At 44.6% G+C, this 18,864-nt stretch overlaps 2 protein-coding genes across 2 annotated transcripts in view; one reads left to right on the forward strand and one right to left on the reverse strand.

The window, feature by feature from the left end:
* LOC116150976 (uncharacterized) overlaps positions 1 to 10,939 on the forward strand; it is a 28,452-nt gene extending 17,513 nt beyond the window's left edge. Inside the window, exons 4-5 of the mRNA XM_064483317.1 lie at positions 4,273 to 4,406; positions 10,594 to 10,939. Coding sequence (XP_064339387.1) covers positions 4,273 to 4,406; positions 10,594 to 10,709 — 250 coding nt within the window. The 3' untranslated portion in view covers positions 10,710 to 10,939. The remainder of the gene's footprint in view (positions 1 to 4,272; positions 4,407 to 10,593) is intronic.
* PDK3 (pyruvate dehydrogenase kinase 3) overlaps positions 1 to 18,864 on the reverse strand; it is a 156,522-nt gene that overhangs the window by 122,130 nt on the left and 15,528 nt on the right. The window lies entirely within an intron of this gene.

An 18,864-nucleotide genomic window follows, 5' to 3' on the forward strand; every position in this document is an offset into this window, starting at 1 on the left:
CCATTTTCTCTTGCTTAGCTCTATCTTTTGGACTCTCTGACCATGAGCTCATGCTCATATTTTTGGTAGATTTTTTGCTATCTTCTTTTATTACCTCCGGAGACATGCCTGGGGATCCCTTTCTTGGGCTCAGCCCGGTGTCGTGGGGGCAGGGGTAGATTTTCAGAGGACCAGGTGTGGCTCCAAGGTCCAGCAGCATAGTGAACAGAAAACGTAGGAGGCAAGAGAGTGTGGAAGCTGTTGCCTCCTCCTTGCCTTGGGGACACTAATTCCAGAGCACCAGCAGCGGAAGCCTTCTAGCACCTCGTGATCTGGAGAACCCCAGCCTCTTACAATCTTTAGGCTGAGGTGGTCCCAGAAATCCGGCCAGGCTGAGCAGGCCGACTGAGGGCATCCGAGCTCTGCTGAGGGAGGAGGACCCGCAGACACAGCTTTTGCTCTCCAGCTGCAGACAAGCACACCCCCCAATGTGCACTCAGCTGCGGGAGGCCGGCAATTTAGTGTGAGACTGTCCTTGTTGCGAGATGGACAGTTCCCAGCCACCCCGGCAGACACTGTCGGTGTCCTGTTCACGGGGACCTGGCGCTCAGTCCAACACACACTGACAGCTTTTTCTCTCCAGCATCTGCCACTCTGCCTGGGGCTTTCTCCAGCTGCAGAGGGTGCTCACCACAAATCCAGGGCAGCCAGGAGTTTCAGGGAGCATCCCTGAATCACTGATGAAAGGGGGATGACGACAAAATACCCCAGTTTCTCACCGCCAAGTGGGACAACCTGGAGATGCGTGCTACACAGCCTGCCAGCTGTCCCCATGGGACACCTGCTCACTGACACCAATAACTGACCCTGTCCCGACTGCCTTCCCTTCTCCTCTTTCCCTCACTTCCCTGCTGGTCCTTCCTGGTGTCACCTCTCAAGTAAACCACTTACGCTCAAATGCTACTCTCAGGGCTTTGGGGGGGCACTCGAGTTAAGACAGCCCTGATTGTAGTTCCATAAATCGCACCCCCCTGCCCTCAGGGCTCACATGGTGAGCACTTCAGGGCAGCTGTGCATCCGCAGTTCCTCAGGGGAATCCTGTACAGCCTGAAGTTTGAGATCAGCGGCTCGGAAGTGTGAGCAGTCAGCAGTCAGCATTATCCATTTACACCCCCCCCACCTCAGTTATGGGTCCAGCCTTCTTCAGTCAAACCCACTTAGCAGTGGAGGTCAGGAGCCTCATCCAAGCGGTCCATCCCCTTTACTGTTTCTGTGTGGCCCTTCCGGTGGTTCTGTGTGTTTTTCCTGACCTCTTGGCTTCTGACACTGCTTTGCCCAGGGGGTAATGGACAGAAGTGTCTGGGGTTTTAGGCTCCCTGGGGGAGAACTGGGCTAATGACTGCCAGGCATGGGCATCTGAAAGCCCAGCTGCCTGGCTTGGATCTGGCCTGGGCTGGGACTTTGCTCAAGATCACCCTTTTTGGGGGGAAAGGTATATAGCTCAGTGGTAGAGCGCATGCTTGGCATGCATGAGTTCCTGGGTTCAGTCTCCAGTACCTCCATTAAAAAATATATTTTTTTTAAGATCACCCTCTGCTTGCCTTCCTCCCCTTCCCTGTCCTGCTCTCAGCCTGCCCTTCCTTCTTAAGAAACCTGATTCCTCATTTCATTTCTGGGGACATTTACCTACAAACCTATTTTACTTATTTTTTCCTGACTTTCACTATGTGAGTGAACTTGAAAATAGCTCATTATACCATAAATAATAGCTTTGCTCAGTATCAGATTGTTCACAAGCACTTTCAGTTATATTTAAAGGAGGGGCCTGCGTGGACATCGGTCATGGAAGCTACTGTCCCGTTCCCTACCCCACCGTTTCCGCTCCCCTTCCAGACTTGCTACGACTTCATTAGTACTTCCTGGGTTCCAGGCACTGTTCTAAGAACATCATGTGTATTATGCCATTTAATCCTCACAGCAGCCCTTCCACAGTGGCACCTTCATCATTTCCATTTTATGAGGAGGAATCAGAGCACAACGATAGTGACTGGCCCAAGGTCACACCACCAGTGGCGGAGCCAGCAATCAATCCAGGCAGTCTGGTGCTAAAAAGATCTGTGGCTGACCTGGATCTCTCCCTTCTTGGATCCATGTTGTATTGATGTATTTACCTGCTGATTTATACTTTTGCATATCTATATATGTATTTCTTTGTTTGGCATAATTTTGACATTATGGCCTGTCTTGCTCACCATACACTTTACGGGGAATAGATCTGGTCCCATCTCCAAAGATGGTGAGCCCCTTGAAGCTGGGACCCGCCGGCCACACACCTGCAGCTTTGCCCTCGGCCAGGCCAGGCCCCTGTGTGCACTGCGTGTTGATCCATCGTGTTCCTCACCACTTTCCTCCTGCCCAGGCCTTGGTCCTCTTTCTTCAACCACCTCCTCTGGCTACAGACCCAGGCTTTCTCCTCTTCCTCCTGGTCCATCACCATCACATACCATGACAATAGGTTGTCTAAATCTTGAAGACTATACAACCAAGTTGTGTGAACACAGGCCTAACTTGGTGACTATTAATAAAACCTAAGCCTATAGAAATCTCCTAGTCTTCTTCCCCAAATCAGGACGGATTTTGCATACTTTGCTGTGATGTCTAAGTTGGAAGCTACTTAAATTTAATTAAAGTTAATTAAATTAAAATTCAGTTCCCGAGTTTCACTAGCCACATTTCAAGTGCTCCATACCCACATGTGGCTAGTGGCTACTAAACTGGAACAGCACAGATACAAACTATTTCCATTGCCAACTGAAAATTGGCACATGCCATCTGCCTCTACAAGGAAAGATGAGCCGCCACCGTCATTATCATCAACACACCCTGAAAGGAGCTCAGGGTGGAGATCAGGAATGAGATGCTCTGTGCTCTGGGGAAACTGGCAGAACAGGCCTGCAGATAGATATTTTCAGGAGATTTCATGAGCCCAATTTCTTGCATCTTCTCATATCTAGAAAAGCACTAAAATCATTGATGGTGACATCTTGAAAGAGTAGAAAACTAACAAGATGGCTCTTGAGTTGTTCAGGCCTGTACTTCTGGCTAAACTGATCGTACGACTAACAGGGTCCCCTCCCTGTGCACTCTTTTCTTAGAATAACTTCTCCTTTTACCCTAGAGGTCTTGAAAGAAGGTCACGCACTGAACCTTAGGAAAACAGGCAGATCCTCCTCAGTTCCTCCACAACAGCAGCAAGTTCTCATCAAGATAAAGAGAACGCAACCCCCGTGAAACGCCCTGTGTTATCACCTTTTCTGTTCCATCCAGTTTTTCTACAAAACCGCAAGACCCCAACCCCAAGAGGGGCTCACAGGCTTTAAGGCACGAGCCAGCTGTTGACTCCCTTTGCCATGCAAAGCGATAAAGCTCTTCTTTTCTATCCCCCTAAAGCTCTGCTCCCACTCTCAATGCAGCTATCGGGGTACAGAGACTGGTTTTTCGGCAACAATCTGCTCCTCGTGATTAGCAGCAACTTTCTGCCATAATGTGTGCATGAATGCATGTACCCCCCTTCACTAAAATCATATATATACTGACCTCCCCCCCACCTCTTTGGAGCAGCTCCCCAGAGCTACCTGAGGCGCTGTCTCCCAGGCCGTTGTCCTCATTTTGCCCCAGATAAAACTTAACTCAACTCTCATGTTGTGCATTTTTTTCCCTTTGACACCATCACTGCAGTAAGTCCTACTGGACTGTGAGTATTACTTTAGAGACTAACACAGCTGATTTTTCTCTTGAAGTCTAAATAAGATGATTTCTCTTTTGCCAGCTTCTGTAGACCCCTATACATTGCTACTGTAAGCAGACAGGGTAAGGGGTCCCCAGAGAAAAAGAACCAGGACATAAGAGAAGCCATTTTGGCCTCAGCCATTTTGTGATCGAAGCCTGGCCACAATGCTGTAATTGAACAGATCTCAGTAATGAATGATCTTTAAGGGAACAAAGAAATTCAGGAACAGAGAAAAGGTAGTCAAATAATAGTGCAGTGATGAAGGAGAGTCCTAGTTCCTCCTCAAGGAACATCTTTGAGTTCTGTAGGAACTAAGGCCCCTGCCCAGGTGGAGGATGGAAGGAGGATGTTGACCGTCATGACTTCACAATTCACTAAACCTGGACCAGTTTTTCTATAAAACCTCAACCTTTGCCCAAGTTCTATGCTGAATTCTCTGCTCGAGCCCCTTCATGAATATGCATGCCCCCTTAGCTTAAAACTTCCCCAATTTTGTTTCTCAGGGAGATGCTGCTTTGGGAACGATCCCTGGTGTTCTCCTTACCTGCATCGAGTAACCACTTCTTCCTTCCCCTGATCTTTGGCTTGGTTGTGTCCTTTGGCTCCACACCCACCAAGAGGGGAACACAGTTTTCAGGTAATACCACTAAAATCCCATTAATGTCCATCCTCACTTACAGGGTTAGTAATATGCTGCCCGAGATGTAGGCGGGAGGATGGGGGTGAGGGTAACCTCTTCCCTGATCCCCCAGGTCCCAGAGAATGTTGGCAGCACCCGGAGTTTTGCAGGCTGCAGCCTTGCTTCTTCATTTAGGGGCCCTTTCTTGTGCCTCCAGCACATTCAAGCACATTCCCTCTTGTTTGCCAGCCCCACCTCCCCAGAGTCTTCAGTCCTCAAAAGGCACGGGAAGGCAAAGGGTTTTTGAACACAAAACTACACAATACATTTTTCCCCTTTGATTGTTGAAATCTCTGGCTAAAAACCAAATGGGAGCCAAAAAAAACCAAATGGGGGCCTTATCTGCATCCATCTCCAGGGCTACAGAGGGATCCAGAGATTGTTCATATTTTAATGCAATGGCTTATAACTAATACAGCTGACATGCTTTAACTGTTTGGATTCTCTGTCTTTAGGCAGCAGAATGACATCAGCAGTTGTGTCAACCCCACTCTTAAAATCAATTAAACTCCTGAACACTTGAGTTGTCAGTTCCTGCCAATATATCAGCTCCATCTGGCAGGGAAGAGCTGGAGTCATAAATACCCCAACCTCTCTCCCTGCCTCCACTCTCCTGCCAGTGTCCCCACTGGGTGGGTCCAAGCAGAAGTAGCCATCCTTCAGATGGGATCTAGAGGGACAAATGGGGAAAATCCAGCTCAGGAGTTCAACCTATTTTCCAAGCTATGATCTGGAGGTCCTGAAGACCTCGAGGTCACACATACACACAGCAGAGCCACTGCCTGGAGCTTGTCTCTGTCCAGCACCTCAGCCCTCTTTTCTTCCAGTAACAGAAGCCCCTCTGCCTTTCTCCCACTTGTGCAGTTCTCTATCCCCATGCCATGGCAAGGTGGCATGTCATCAAGGTCTGGCCAGTCATAGACTCCTCTCTCCCCAGCCACTGGAGGTTAGACGATGAGCCAAGTGGAGCCCAATGGGATTCCTCCCTGGAGTTTTCTCTCTTCCTCCTGTCCTTTCTTGCTTCCTTCCTATCATCTGTCCATCCATCTATGGATAGTAGAAAATAGAAGCTCTCATCTCTGCGGTCAACTAAGCTGGGATGGTAAGAGCTCTGCCTTCTCCCCCCACTACATGGAAGAATATCTAGGAGATCAAGAGATCATCGTAAAGAGGAACACAGAGTGGAGAGGGAAGAGGGGGCGGCAGAGAGCCCTTATGACGTCATTTGACTTCTTAGCGTCCCTGAGACACCTCTATCTCCGGATATGCCAGTTGCCTGAGACAGTAAATCCCTCTTTTTGCTCAAGCTGGCTTGAATTGGATTTCTATTACTTGCACTAGACATGGTGTAGCATAGAAGTCCCGACTAACAGAAGACGACACTCAGGCACACACCAACCTACCCTAGCCTCTTCACCGTAGTCACCCCACGCTCTTCCGCTCTTCCTTATAAACTGCATTCACAGAAATCTGTAATCTCATCAACCCCCACGGAAACGCAAAAATCACTGTGTTATTTTAGTGTGATGTCTAAGAGGAAACGTCTTTAAATTAAAAAAAAAAAATTAGATCAGTATGCTATTAAAGATTGCATTATAACTTCCACTTTAATATATTCTTTAGTAATACTCATAATATCTAAGGACAAAGTTTGACTTTTCCCCATTTAACAAGTGATGCATGCTGTTTTATTTTAAATTAAGTATGCAAGAAAGAGCCTGGTTTATCTACAAATTTAAAATGACATAATAATATTGTGTTTGGGGACCAAATGTGTATTAATATGTAGATTGAAATTTAACTATGTGTTACAACCCTCCAAACCGCTTCTGTGACCTGATATTTGGAATTCTTGAATTTTGCACTTTAAAAAAATCAATTACTTTATTATTATAATTTTCATGTTTTGTTTCTAAAAGAGGAGATGTGAGCACTTTCTGGCTGCTATTTGCAAGTACTTCTCCAGAAATAACACACTGTGGGTTTGGATCATTTTATTAGCAATAAAGGAAAAGTGAAATTGGATAAAATTTTAACTTTTGTTCTGAAGAACTAGAGATATCTTGATGTATTAAGAAATGACATGAATATACCTTACAGGTCTGAGGTCAAAATTCAGAATGATTGTGTTTCTGTCCCTCATTAGCTCATTCATTCTATTTTTTTAAACCATTTTAACTGTTTTTAAGTGTACAGTTCAGTAGCTCATTTCTGTTCACTAAATCAGTATTCTTGAGACCTCCCCTCTTTTTTTTAACATTTTTTATTGATTTATAATCATTTTACAATGTTGTGTCAAATTCCAGTGTTCAGCACAACCTCCCCTCTTTTTAACCAATGGTCCACTGTGTTAAAAAATTAAATAAAAATAATTTTAAAAATAAACCAAAAAAACTGAAAGCTGTAAAATGGTGAGAACCACCAACATAGCAGGTGAAGCAGTCAGCTGGCTGACGCTGGAACAGGCCCAGCGGATCTCTACCTACTGCCCCAAGCACCTTAGTCCGTTTGGAGGCCTTTGTAATTGAAATTAGAACAGACTCTGCTTAAAAATCATGACCTCAGAACACTTTCACAAATCTCTGGGCAATCTTCATACCAAAACTTAGAAATCTTGGATTCATATGCTGATCCCACCTCTTGCTAGTTCTGTGACCCTGAGCAAATGATTTCCTTTCTCTTTTCCAGTTTGTATGTATATAATTATATACATATTTAAAACATACCCAGTGAGCTAGACCACAGTCTGGACACACCACAGTCAGATGCAAAGACATTGCTTTCACTTCAATTTACTATCAAACCAGCTAATGGTTAAAAGCCGCACAAAGGATAAATGTGATAATGATCCCAATGAATGAACAGATGTAGCTTGCCAAAGTAGCCCTAAGAAAGTAAGCAGTCCATAGGGTCAGAGGAACAAAAAGTCCAAACTCTGTATCATAGAGCTGGCATTCATGAGAAATACACATTCTTGGGCCCCAGCCCAGGCCTACTGAGCCAGGAATTTTAGGCTCAGCAATATGTGTTTTAACAAGCCCTGCAGGAGATTCTGATGCAGAACCCACACCACAGTATGAGGCAATTCCTTCTGGCACCAGTTTGCCTTTCATGTTCTCATTTCTCTCATGGGCCTGCTTACCACCCAGAGTTACTATGAGCATAAAATCCTGTGTGGACTTGGAAACGCTCCGTTTTCTGCAAAGCCCTGTACAAACATAAAGGATTTGTTTCCGGAGAAGCTAGGTAGAAAATTTAACTACTGGTTCTGCCCACATCCTAAGTGATCAGCCCTGCTAATAGGCACAGGGTTGGACCACCCCTTTTCCTGTGATCTTTGGGGATCCCCTGCATTTTTACACACAAAGGAAGAAGAGATGGCATGTCAAGAGCCTGCCAGCCTAGACTATCTGCCTGGGGACCTGGCTCCAGTAACATCTTCCTGGTTTGCTTTAAGCAGCACTGTCCAACAGAGCTTCCTCTGATGATGGAAGTGGCCTCCAATTTGCACTCATCCGCACTGCCCAATACAGCAGCCACTAACCACATGTAGCATTTGGCAATACAGCTAGTGGGAGTGGGTAATTGCACTGTACATTTTATTTAATTTTAATTAATTTACATTTAAATAGCCACATATAAGACATAGTTACACTAAAAAATTATTTGTTGTTTACCTGAAATTCAAATTTAATTGTGTCCTGTGTTTTTATTTGTTCAACCTGGCAACCCTAGTTACAGATTCTGTTACATTGACCTTGCCTCCTCCAATAGAAAGTTTGATCGAAAGGCTCTCTACCCATGACCAGAGGAAGCAGACTTGACCTTATCCTGGCCAGAAAAGGCACTTGGCTGATGTCTTTTTTGAAGACAACTTTCAGAGGAATAATGGCCAGGAAAATCAATATAACTGATGACTAAAAAGAGACATTTTTACCATCATTCAGAGAGTTATACTCATTTCTCTGCAACTGAATCCATCCTCCATAGACAGGCTGTGATGGGAAATGGGAGGTAGTTCAGAGAGCTTAGTTTAGTTGAGGATAATTCTGGGTTTAGAGCATGGTCCTAGGTACTAGGACTCTAGCTGGGGGAAATTGTATCTGTGGGGTCCCACTACTGATTAATAAAGCAAACTTTCCCCCTTTAATTGCCTAACCCCTTTATTACCTCAGTGACTGACTATTGGGAAAAACAACACCCGAATTCTTCTCTTATGACTATATTTATGCTTTGCTTTGAAAACAAAACAAAAAGTATAGCAACTAGAACACTGCCAGTTCTTACGGAGACTTGATAATATTTTCCCAGCTATAATTTCAAGATGTGATCAAATAGAGGCGCCTTTATATCTCCATTCACTGTAAGCCTAACTCTTGGCCAATAACAATCTCCTCTTTGGCACTGATAAGAAACCAGTTCTTGAGGCCTCCAAGTTCATCCTAGATATAATACAGTATTATTTTACAGTTACTTATTAAGCAGATATTTAACACTATCATTTTTAACTGGAGAAAGGGATTTAGAAATTGGCACCCCTTTCCCAGGAAGAGCAAAGAAAGCACGCGTGGTACTTTTACGCAGTAACTGGCATTCCAGAAGGCAGGTTGATTCTTATAAAACTGAGGCCCTCTTGTTTCTAAGAATGTCCAAGCCAAAGAGTAGTGATTGTAGTTTTCCTCTTTCAAAAGGTTTTAATGTAACAAACATAGCCAGCAGGTTTAAAAACGAACCTTAAAAACATTGTGTCTAGACCATCACCTTCGATATTTTCCTATTTTCTCTATTGCTTAAAATACTCAAATGGATATAAATTTAGCTTTGGAGATCTGGCAGCCCAGGAACCAATGGGTCCCTAGCAGGAGATTATTAGGTGATGCAATAGCTCTCCTTTCCCGCCTCCCCCTCCCGCAGGGTCCTTCTCTGTCTAAACCCATTTCACTGAGAAAAGGTATTGGGCTTGGGAGACCAAAACCTGTCATGCTCCTTTTTCCTTCTTCAGAAGTAGAGACCCCTTCTCACTGGCATATTCAGAACTTTTCCCCATAGAGTAGAGCGGTGGTTCTCCAAGCGCAGTCCCAGGACCAGAAGCATCAGCACCACCTGGGAACTTGTTAGAGATGCACCTTCTCAGGCCTCGCCCCCTCCTCCCAGTGATTCTAGCGCACACTAAAGTTTGGGAAATGATGAGATAAGAGTATTGCCTGCTATTGAGCTGATTCTGTGACTTGGCTTTGTTCTGAGAGGCCAGACAGCTACCACGGGTCTGCCCACACAGCCCCATGAGTAGTTTATAAGCCCATGAACATTAGTTCTTGGTCAGTCTGCCTTATTCTCCAAAATGTATTAAAAATGATAAACGCCACTTACAGTATTACTCTATAGATCTAAATCTGTGTTTCTCAAGAGGATTCATCTGCGGGAGAGGGTCACAACAGGCTGTGCGGATGGGAAGGCAAGCGGGGAGACACGGATTTCAAAATGCCTCCTTTCCCCTTGAGGGTGGTAGACGAGGGAGTGTTTTTTAAAATCAAGTTGGTAGAGCAGTTCGTCAAGATTTGGATCTGCGGAGCATAAAGGCCCATTTTCACAGTCCACCCACTGTAGCTTACCACTGGGGAGAAGTTTAAGCTCTCAATCTTTAACTTAAAAGATTAATGCTAATTTAGCTTCTCATACTATGGGTGTGGACCTAGGGGTATATTTCAAGTACAATGGGTATGAAAGAAAGGTTTCATTTCCAAGCTCTCCCCTCCAGTCCCTCCTTCACATTCCTGCCACACAAACCATGCTAAACCACAGCTCCAGTCACAGCATTTCCCCCCAGTCGTGGCTCTCCAATATTTACTAAGTAAACTTGGATTTCTCACCTGGCATTCAAGACTCAAACTGTAGCTATTAGGTTGAGCCATATGAAACTGCCATTTTAATTGGGTTAAAATGGTCAAATGTCAGAAATTTCATATGGTTCAACCTAACATAATCTACCACTTAATTAATTTGTTAAACTTCTCTACCGCCATTTTCTTTCTCATATTGTAAGATTTAAGCTTCTCGGAATTTTAATACTTAATCTCGAAACTGCCAGCTCCAACTGTTGGTGAGACAGCTCAGAAAGATAACAATGTTCCCTTTCCCCTTACAGATACAGAGAAGCAGACACCATTGGGTGGCACGAAGCCAGTTCCATGTCAAAAAACTAGAACTGGGAAAAATGTCTCAAGGATCTGTCCCACTCTCCTGGCCAGTGTGGAGGTTTGAGTGAAAGGCCATGGTCCTGTTTTATTTTCTGTTATTATAAAACTGTCCTTGGAAGTGTTATTTGTAAAGAAACCTATTTCTTAAGACACTTGAATATCAGAATTTGTTGCTATGTCTTGTAAAATGGAACCTGTAACACCTAAAGGTCTGCAACCATGATTGGTCATCTTATTTAATGATGTGTTGTTCTGGTAATAATAATAATACTTAAATTGCCAATTCTGTTTTCTGTAAAGGAAAAAATAAATCTATCAAATTTCTTTGTTAAGTGGAAGAAGAGCTTTGGCATTTCTCTCTCTCCCTTTACACACCAAAGCGTTCTAAGTCCTGTTGTGACTCTGTTGGATTCCTATTCAAACAGTGGAGTCTTTGTTTTCACTTAAATTCACAAGAAGATCCAGGACGTGGAGCCAACCTGCTGATTCAGCCTTATCCCTCCCTTCCGCTCTGCCCACACACCATGCTATGTAGATAGCTCCTCTTCTGCACACATCAATCAGCCTCCTTTGCTACCACTGTTCTCTGCTTAGAACACCCTCTTCCCACACCCATCTCAACCTATCAATATCCAAGCCAAGACCTATCCAAAGGTCACCCCCTTTGGGAGGCCTTTCCCAGTTCCAACCAGTAAGATTTATCTTGAACAGTGTTTGCCACAGTCTCCTTGATTTATAGTCACAGGTGTATTTCCCTTCTCTCTCTGAGCAGACTTTATTTTTCTTCCAGTTTTATTGAGCTATAATTGTCATTTAACATTGTATCAGTTTTAGATGGACAAAATAATGATGTGATGTATGTGTATGTCGTGAAATGATTCCCACAATAAGTTTAGATAGTATCACCTCACATAGTTATAATGTTCTTCTCTGAGCAGGCTTTAATCCCACTGAAGACAGAGAATGACCCTTCCTCCTCCTCCAAGTACCTGGCAAAAGGCCTTGCCAGTAAGCACACCCTCAATAATAAAAAGACAACACAGAAGTCTCCCAGAACCAACGGTAAGGGACATCTTGATCTAACTGACCTCTAAAACCAAACCAGTCTTCTTCCCCACTGTGGGAAGTCAACTCCTCACATACCTTGAAGATTCTAGGACCTCATTCAATGTCACTCTCCAACACGCCATAAGAATTCTCAGTGATTTCAGTATCCACACAGCTGCTCCTTCCAATAGCCTGGCCTTTTGGCTCCTTGGCCTCCTCTCTTCCAATGTCTGTGTTCACCACCTACCACAGGCAGCCACTCACGTGGTTTTACCCCTGACTTCATCATTACCAACAACCACTGGCCTCCAAATCTTCAAATGTCCCACTCTTCATACAAAGCCAAAAAAATGATTTCAAAATAACCCTGGTTTGAAGAGGCATAGCCCTAAATAACACTTCCCAAAGCCATTCCCCCCTCCTCCACCTCTTACTTCCAGTAGAAGTTACAGCGCTTCGTACACGAGCCGCTTCGAGCCCAGGAGTACTTGCTGGGGGGGTGGCGGGCGGGAGGCATGGGGGGATTTGTTTCAAAGCTGCGTTTGCACAACACTTTACCCAATTCTGAGAGAACGTCACTTTTCCATATCAAAGAATGCCCGCCTGTAGTGAGTATAGGGGTGGAGGGCTAACACTTCCCAAGCTGTCCCCCACCCTCCCCAAAGATTTCTTATTCAAGTCTTAACAGTAAACTCTTCAGAAGACTCACTCAAAACAGTCCTTCAAAAAAATGGTTTCACCAGCCATAGGCCTCTGCCCTTTCCTTTTGGAAAATGGGAGGGCAAAGTCAGAGCTTTTAAAAATAAACAAGAATGAGAGGAGGCTGGGAAGCTGTGTGTGTGTGTGTGTGTGTGTGTGTGTGTGTGCGCGCGCGCGCGTGCATATGCAATGGGACATTTCCTGTTGTCCCAGAGACGCTAAAGCTCAAAGCTGGAAAGAAAAACCATCAGATGCTTCCACACCCGGAGGAAAGCCTCCAATCAGCGAGCAGACGTGTCCTCTCGGAGAGAGTTAAGGAATGGCACAACTGGCCCTGCTACAACTGGGACGGTTCCCTTCAACCTCCGCGCACCACCCTGAGTAAATACGGGAGGGCCGGAAAGGTGAGGGAGGAGGGCTGAGCGTCCCGGGGGAGAGGGTGCTTTCTCTTGGGGAAAGGGGAGGGAAGAGGAGGAGTGCGGGTGCCCCCTGCTCCCCCAAGCCGAGACTTGTAAAAGAGAACCCCAAGAAAGCTAGCTGCTCGAGGAGAGGGGAAGGTCTGCACGAAGGTGAAGCGGGCATCCAGTTCCGCGCCTGAACTCTGCTGAGCTGCACGGATCCGCCGGCCCACCCTGCAGCCTTGGGAGCTGCTGGGGAGGGAATTCTTGTGAGTTTAACAAATACTCTCGGCGCTGTGTGTTGTGTGTGAACCTGGAGTCTGGTGCCCCCTTGTGGTCAAGAGATACCTGAGCGTGAGAGGCTCGAGAGATCTTGAGGGGGTAGTCTGCCTGGAAAGAAAACGGGAACATCGCGCCCCCCTGGATCCTGACCCCACAGTCTGCAGAGTTTGAAAAAGGACCTCAATAATTCCCAAAGCTCCATATGGAGGAGCAGAGGGCTATCTTAGAGGGCTGTCCAGGAGATGGGAGACATAACCTGGAGAAAGGGGTGGGACTCAGCAGGCATAGCTGCTCTTCTTTGAGGGAGGCCCTAGAGGAGGGAGGACGCCAGGTGAAAAACAGAACAGCCCCCTGTGCGGAGACCACCCCACCTCAGCAGATCCCAGCATCACACCTGGAAAAGGACCACATCTGTAGAAGATCTCCGTCTCGCTTCTCCTCTCTCTGCCCTCCAGACGAGAGGATTCGATATTGAAATTGTAATTGGGACTGATCAGCTTTACCAACCAAGATAACCCAGAAAGTTATGAGATCTGCCCAAGGTGTTATTAAAGAACAGGAGAAGGGGCTTGGTGCTGCAATGAAAGTAGTGATTGGAAAAAGTAAAACAGTTTCAAATATACAGTCCACCATGGAATCCAGACCTGTCAACACATTAGTTACAAGTACCCAGGCACAGGCATGAACTTCAGAAGAAGACAGAAAATATCAACACCATTTAATAGCTTTATTGCCTCAGGCAAGTCCTATCTGAGTTTCAGTTTCTTCATTTGTAAGAGGATAGTAATACCTAATAGGCAAGGTTATTAAAAGATTAGCGGCAGTGTATTAAATGAATAGAAGCTACTATTTATTAATGCATGTTTATGCATGTTCTGAGATATTTGTTCCCAGTTTCCTTTGACAAAAAATTTGAAGTAGTCTACGACAAAATACTGTCAAAATAAAAAATAAGGAGCAAGGAATGCTGAAGTGCTAACCATAAACTTGATTTCCATTTCAAATGCGGTTTTGAGTTCCTGGCAGCCAAGGTGCAAAGGGAAACCCGAGAACATGTACAACTCCAGTTATCAGAAAGGAGGAGGGATACTATTTTCTCAGGGGGAGATAAGCTTTTCTTGGCTCTAAATTTCAAAAGCAGTGTCTCAGGAGTGTTTCTGCGCTGGCTTGTAAATTACCTGAAACCTTGACTATTCTTTACCATGGGTTTCCAGACCTTTAGAACTAGTAATACAGTAATTGTGACTGGGACAAATTACTGAAGGTGAATGACCCAGATTTCTACACTTTGGATCACAGTAGTATTCTGCAGCAATTATTATCTCACAATTCAACAAATTCTCTCAGATGAGTTTTCCCTAATACATTCATTGTAAAATCACCTAAAGGACATTTAGACTCACCACTTCCATGCCCAAGGAAATGTTTTTATTTGTAACTCATGTAGAAGCTTTAGACAGGAAAGATCTAAGCAAAAGCACAGATATATTTTTAGGTGAAATTGCTAAAATCAAAAGACTTCTCTTTCCAGACCCATTGAGGCCTCTGAAGGCCACAGCACTCTTCCTTCAAGGCGAAGGTCACCTTTCAGGAGCATTAGCCCAAGAAATAAACAGCCTTTGCAAAATGGTGCTACAGGTGAGCTTTCCCACCCCAACTCCAGAGGCACCTCGACTAATCCGCACATGTGACCATGAGTTTCCAGAGAAGATGCTACAAGAAGCTCCTGTCCTCCCTCGCCTTTACTTTAATCCCCACATAGGTTTTGCTTTTACCATATGGTAATTATTTCCAAATCACAAGTGCAAACACTCACTCTGATTGGAAAATTAGCAGATTTCAAACTCAGGTAATTTGTCCCTAATGAGGAACTTGTTGAACTGAATTTAACAATTAACTCACGCACCCTTTGCTGCCTGCGGCTATGAGAGTGAAGCCGGGAAGAAGGAAGGGCAAGCCAAGGGCTGGTGCCCGGCAGGACTTCAGGCACAAGTTGAAGGTTGGGATGGAGTAAGGTGTGGCTGCAGGAGCACCAGGAACTTGACTGTTCAAATGGATACGTACAAACTGAATCTCCTTGCTGTACCCCTGAAACTGACACTGTAAATCAACTACACTTCAATAAAAAATAAAAATTAAAAAACAAAATGGATACACAGCGGCAGACCTCAGAGATACTGCAGGTTCACTTCTAGACCACCACAACAAAGCGAATATTGCAATAAAGCAAGTCACACGTATTTTCTGGTTTCCTGGTGCATATAAAAGTTATGTTCAAACTCGACTATAGTCTATTAAGTGTGCAATAGCATTATGTCTAAAAAGATGTACATACCTTAATTGAAAATATTTTATTGCTAAAAAATGCTATCATCTGAGCCTTCAGCAAGTTGTAGCAGTAAACATCCAAGACCGCTGATCACAGATCATCATAACACATAACAGTGAGAAAGTTTGAAATATTGGAAGAATTACCAAAATGGGACACAGAGACACCAAGTTAGCAAACGCTTTTGCAAAAATGGCACTGATAGACTTGCTTGATGCAGGGTTGCCACAAACCTTCAATTAGTAAAAACGCAATAAAAGTGAGTTACACCTGTATAGCCAATTTCAAATACATGCCGAAGTAGAGAGAAGAACGACTCCCCACGTACCCATCACCCCGCTCCCATGATTATCAACTCATGGTTGCTCTGGTGTCATCAGTGCCAAGGAGCTCGACACCTTGAAACTGGACAGGGAGGAGGACAGACAGGAAGAGAGAAAGAGCCAGTGGTGCATCTCCTCTCTCGCATTCCCTCAGATTCCAAGTTCCTCCAGGTACAGGTGGGATCCGGGAGCTTTCATTAACTGCTGGGACAGTTAGTGTCCCCATCATCAGCATTTTGAATATGGCAGGGCAGAACCAGGCAAAAGGCTGACCCTCGTTTTCCAGTCTCTCCCACCCTCCTTGCACCCTGGCTGGGGCCACTTGATCTCTACCTGCAAGTCCAGGCCCAGGTGACTACAGGCAGCGAGGATTCCTGGGAGCTCCGGCGTAGCACAAGGAAACAGCATTATCTCTCCCGCTCCAACTGTGTGCTCAGATGATTGGCCCCTGTCTTATCTCAAGAACTGGTACCCAGATCATGCCTGAGGCTCTGTCTCTGTGATCCACTCTGCTCTTCCATCCCTCTAGAACTACCCTGTCCAACACCATTGCCATGTGCAGCTACTGACCACTTGAAACATGGCTAGTGAGACTGAGGAACAAACTTACTTAGTTTTAGCTAATTTAAATTTAAAAACTGGTACTTGATTCAATTATTGGAAAACAATGTTTGGAAGGTGAATCTACATTGTCAATGGTAGATTTTATTTTTAAAAAATCTAAATAGAGATCAAGTATTTCTGATGAAAATTAAGCATCCGAATTTAGACCAGCTATCTGTGTCTGGATTTTGAAGATACAGTAAGAATCAAAGAATGTAAAATCTCATGAAAATTTGAAAAATATTGATTACACGTGGAAATGATCATCTTTTGGCTAAACTGGGTTAAGTAGGCTATTAAGGGGAATTTCTTCTGTTTCCTTTTAGTTACTAAAGTGTGGCTACTAGAAAAGTTAAAATTACATATCGGACTAACATTCCACTTCTCTTGGAGAGCACTGACCTAGAACCAGAGTCCTCCCTTCCTTGAAACTATCCTGAAGGAATATAATCTTGTTCCCAAAACCCCACCTTGTGACAAGCGCCCCAACTCTGCCAAACATGTCCCACTGTACTAGATCCACCAGGTTTTTCCTGGATAATCATCACCTGAATCACTTTCTCTGATCTCTGTCAGAAAATTCTGAGGCCACCTACTTTCACACAACCACTGCACCATGAAGGGCCAGCCATTAAATCATGAAGACGCAGACGACATGAAACTAATTTTAGATGAAGTGATGAATCTGAGGTAGGGAGAGGCTCTAGGTTTTCATAATACTAAAATGAATAAAAAGTTTACTCACAAAACATAGCCAGTTAATACCCTGAAAAGGGTTTCTGTATCAAGTGCCAACCTTGCTGACGACTATTAGAGGGAAATAAACAAAGACCACCAAACGGTAATCTGAAACACAGCTGAATTTACTCGCAGGCCTGGGAAGGGAACACGTTACTCAAGCACAGTTCAGCTGGGGTCTTCGAGCACTACTTGTAAGAACCACAGAGAGGACGGGGGGGAGGAGGTACATCCTATCGAGTGAGATTCTGAGTTCAGCTTGGCTCCTGACATGGGGCATAAACTCTTCTTTGCAGCTGGTCATTGCACTGGTTCACTTCGTAAAAGTGCAGGCACCATTCCCGAACATGTCCAGGGTGGGCTACATAAAGCTTTAATGGGATCAGTGTCACCCCGATGGCATATCTGACGTGTTGACTTCAAGTTGCCTGAATCTTTCCTTAACAGGATCGGCAGCACCTTAGTACAGCTGCGTTAACCAAGTAAGAAGCACCGGTTACCCGTCTCTTCTCTCCTCTCTGTTGGAACTGCCAGACCAAATTTCCTTCTTCTCTCAGGACAAAAGGCAGGAAACATACATGTATACTTAGAAAAAATAATTTTAGATAGACAGGTTGTCCTTCAAACTTACAACAGACCAAAATGTAAGAGGCACTCAAACAGACACTGGTACACAAATGTTCACAGCCACATTATTCACAATAGCCAACAGGTGGGAGCAACTCAAATACACATCGGCGGACAACAGATAAAAAGATGTGGTGTACACAAACAAGGGACTGCCGTTCTGCCGTAAAAAGGAATGAAGTACTGATACGCGTTACAAGGTGGATGAACCTCGAGAACATTATGCCAAGAGGAAAGGGCCAGACAGAAGAGGTCGCATAGTCTTTGATTCCATTTAGAGGAAAAATCTAGAATGAGGAAGTCCCCAGAGACAGAATGCAAATTGTGGTTTCCAGGGCTGGGGGAGAGGAAGATGGAACTGGGTGCTGAATGGGTGCAGAGGTGGCTCTTGAAATGAGGAAAAGGAGTTGGAAATAGACAGAGGCGGTGGTTGTACAACATTGTAAATGCAGGAAATGCCACTGAACTGTACACTTTAAAATGGTTGTTTCTTATGTGAATTATATCACAGTAAAAAAAAAAAAAAGGGAAAAAAGGAAAACAGAAAAGTTCAAGGATCTTTTGAGTCCCAGGGAAACGAGAAAGAAGAAAAGAAGAAATGAGCGAACAGGGAGAACAGTTGTGATGACCAACCAGGGAGGGAAGGGGGGTCCACTTTAGAATCTAACAAGGCTGAGGACATCTGACAAGTGAACAAATACACTCATTTCCAGATGTTTAGCTGCAAATAACCCAGAGTTCTACAAACTGTAAAGGATTTTATAAACAGAGAAAACAGCTTGTCCCACAAGCACCTTCTCAAGGCCAGTGACTGCAGCCTGGAGGAGACCTGGGCTCTGTGGGTCACCGAGCGCAGATGGAGCCTCTTAAAGGGCTGGGGACCACCACACAAGCAGGCGCCTCTAACCCATCCCGCCTATTTGGAGATTTCCCATGGCCTCAATATAAGTGACAAGCATCATTTTGGGGGCGTTTTAGCTTTTCCCCCCCAAAACAAATGTGTAAAAATCGCATATCATACACTGCAAAAAAAACTTTTAAGTGAAATAAACAAATACCGAAGTGCGTTCTTCTGAAAGATGTTTCTAATACCTCATAGGTCACTTCAGTATATATTGTGTATGGTGAAACCATTTATAAAGAGCTGTGACCTTCCTGTGGCTACAACCCAGT

The sequence above is a fragment of the Camelus dromedarius genome, chromosome X (genome assembly GCF_036321535.1).
Source record: "Camelus dromedarius isolate mCamDro1 chromosome X, mCamDro1.pat, whole genome shotgun sequence".
NCBI classification, from domain to species: Eukaryota; Metazoa; Chordata; class Mammalia; order Artiodactyla; family Camelidae; genus Camelus; species Camelus dromedarius.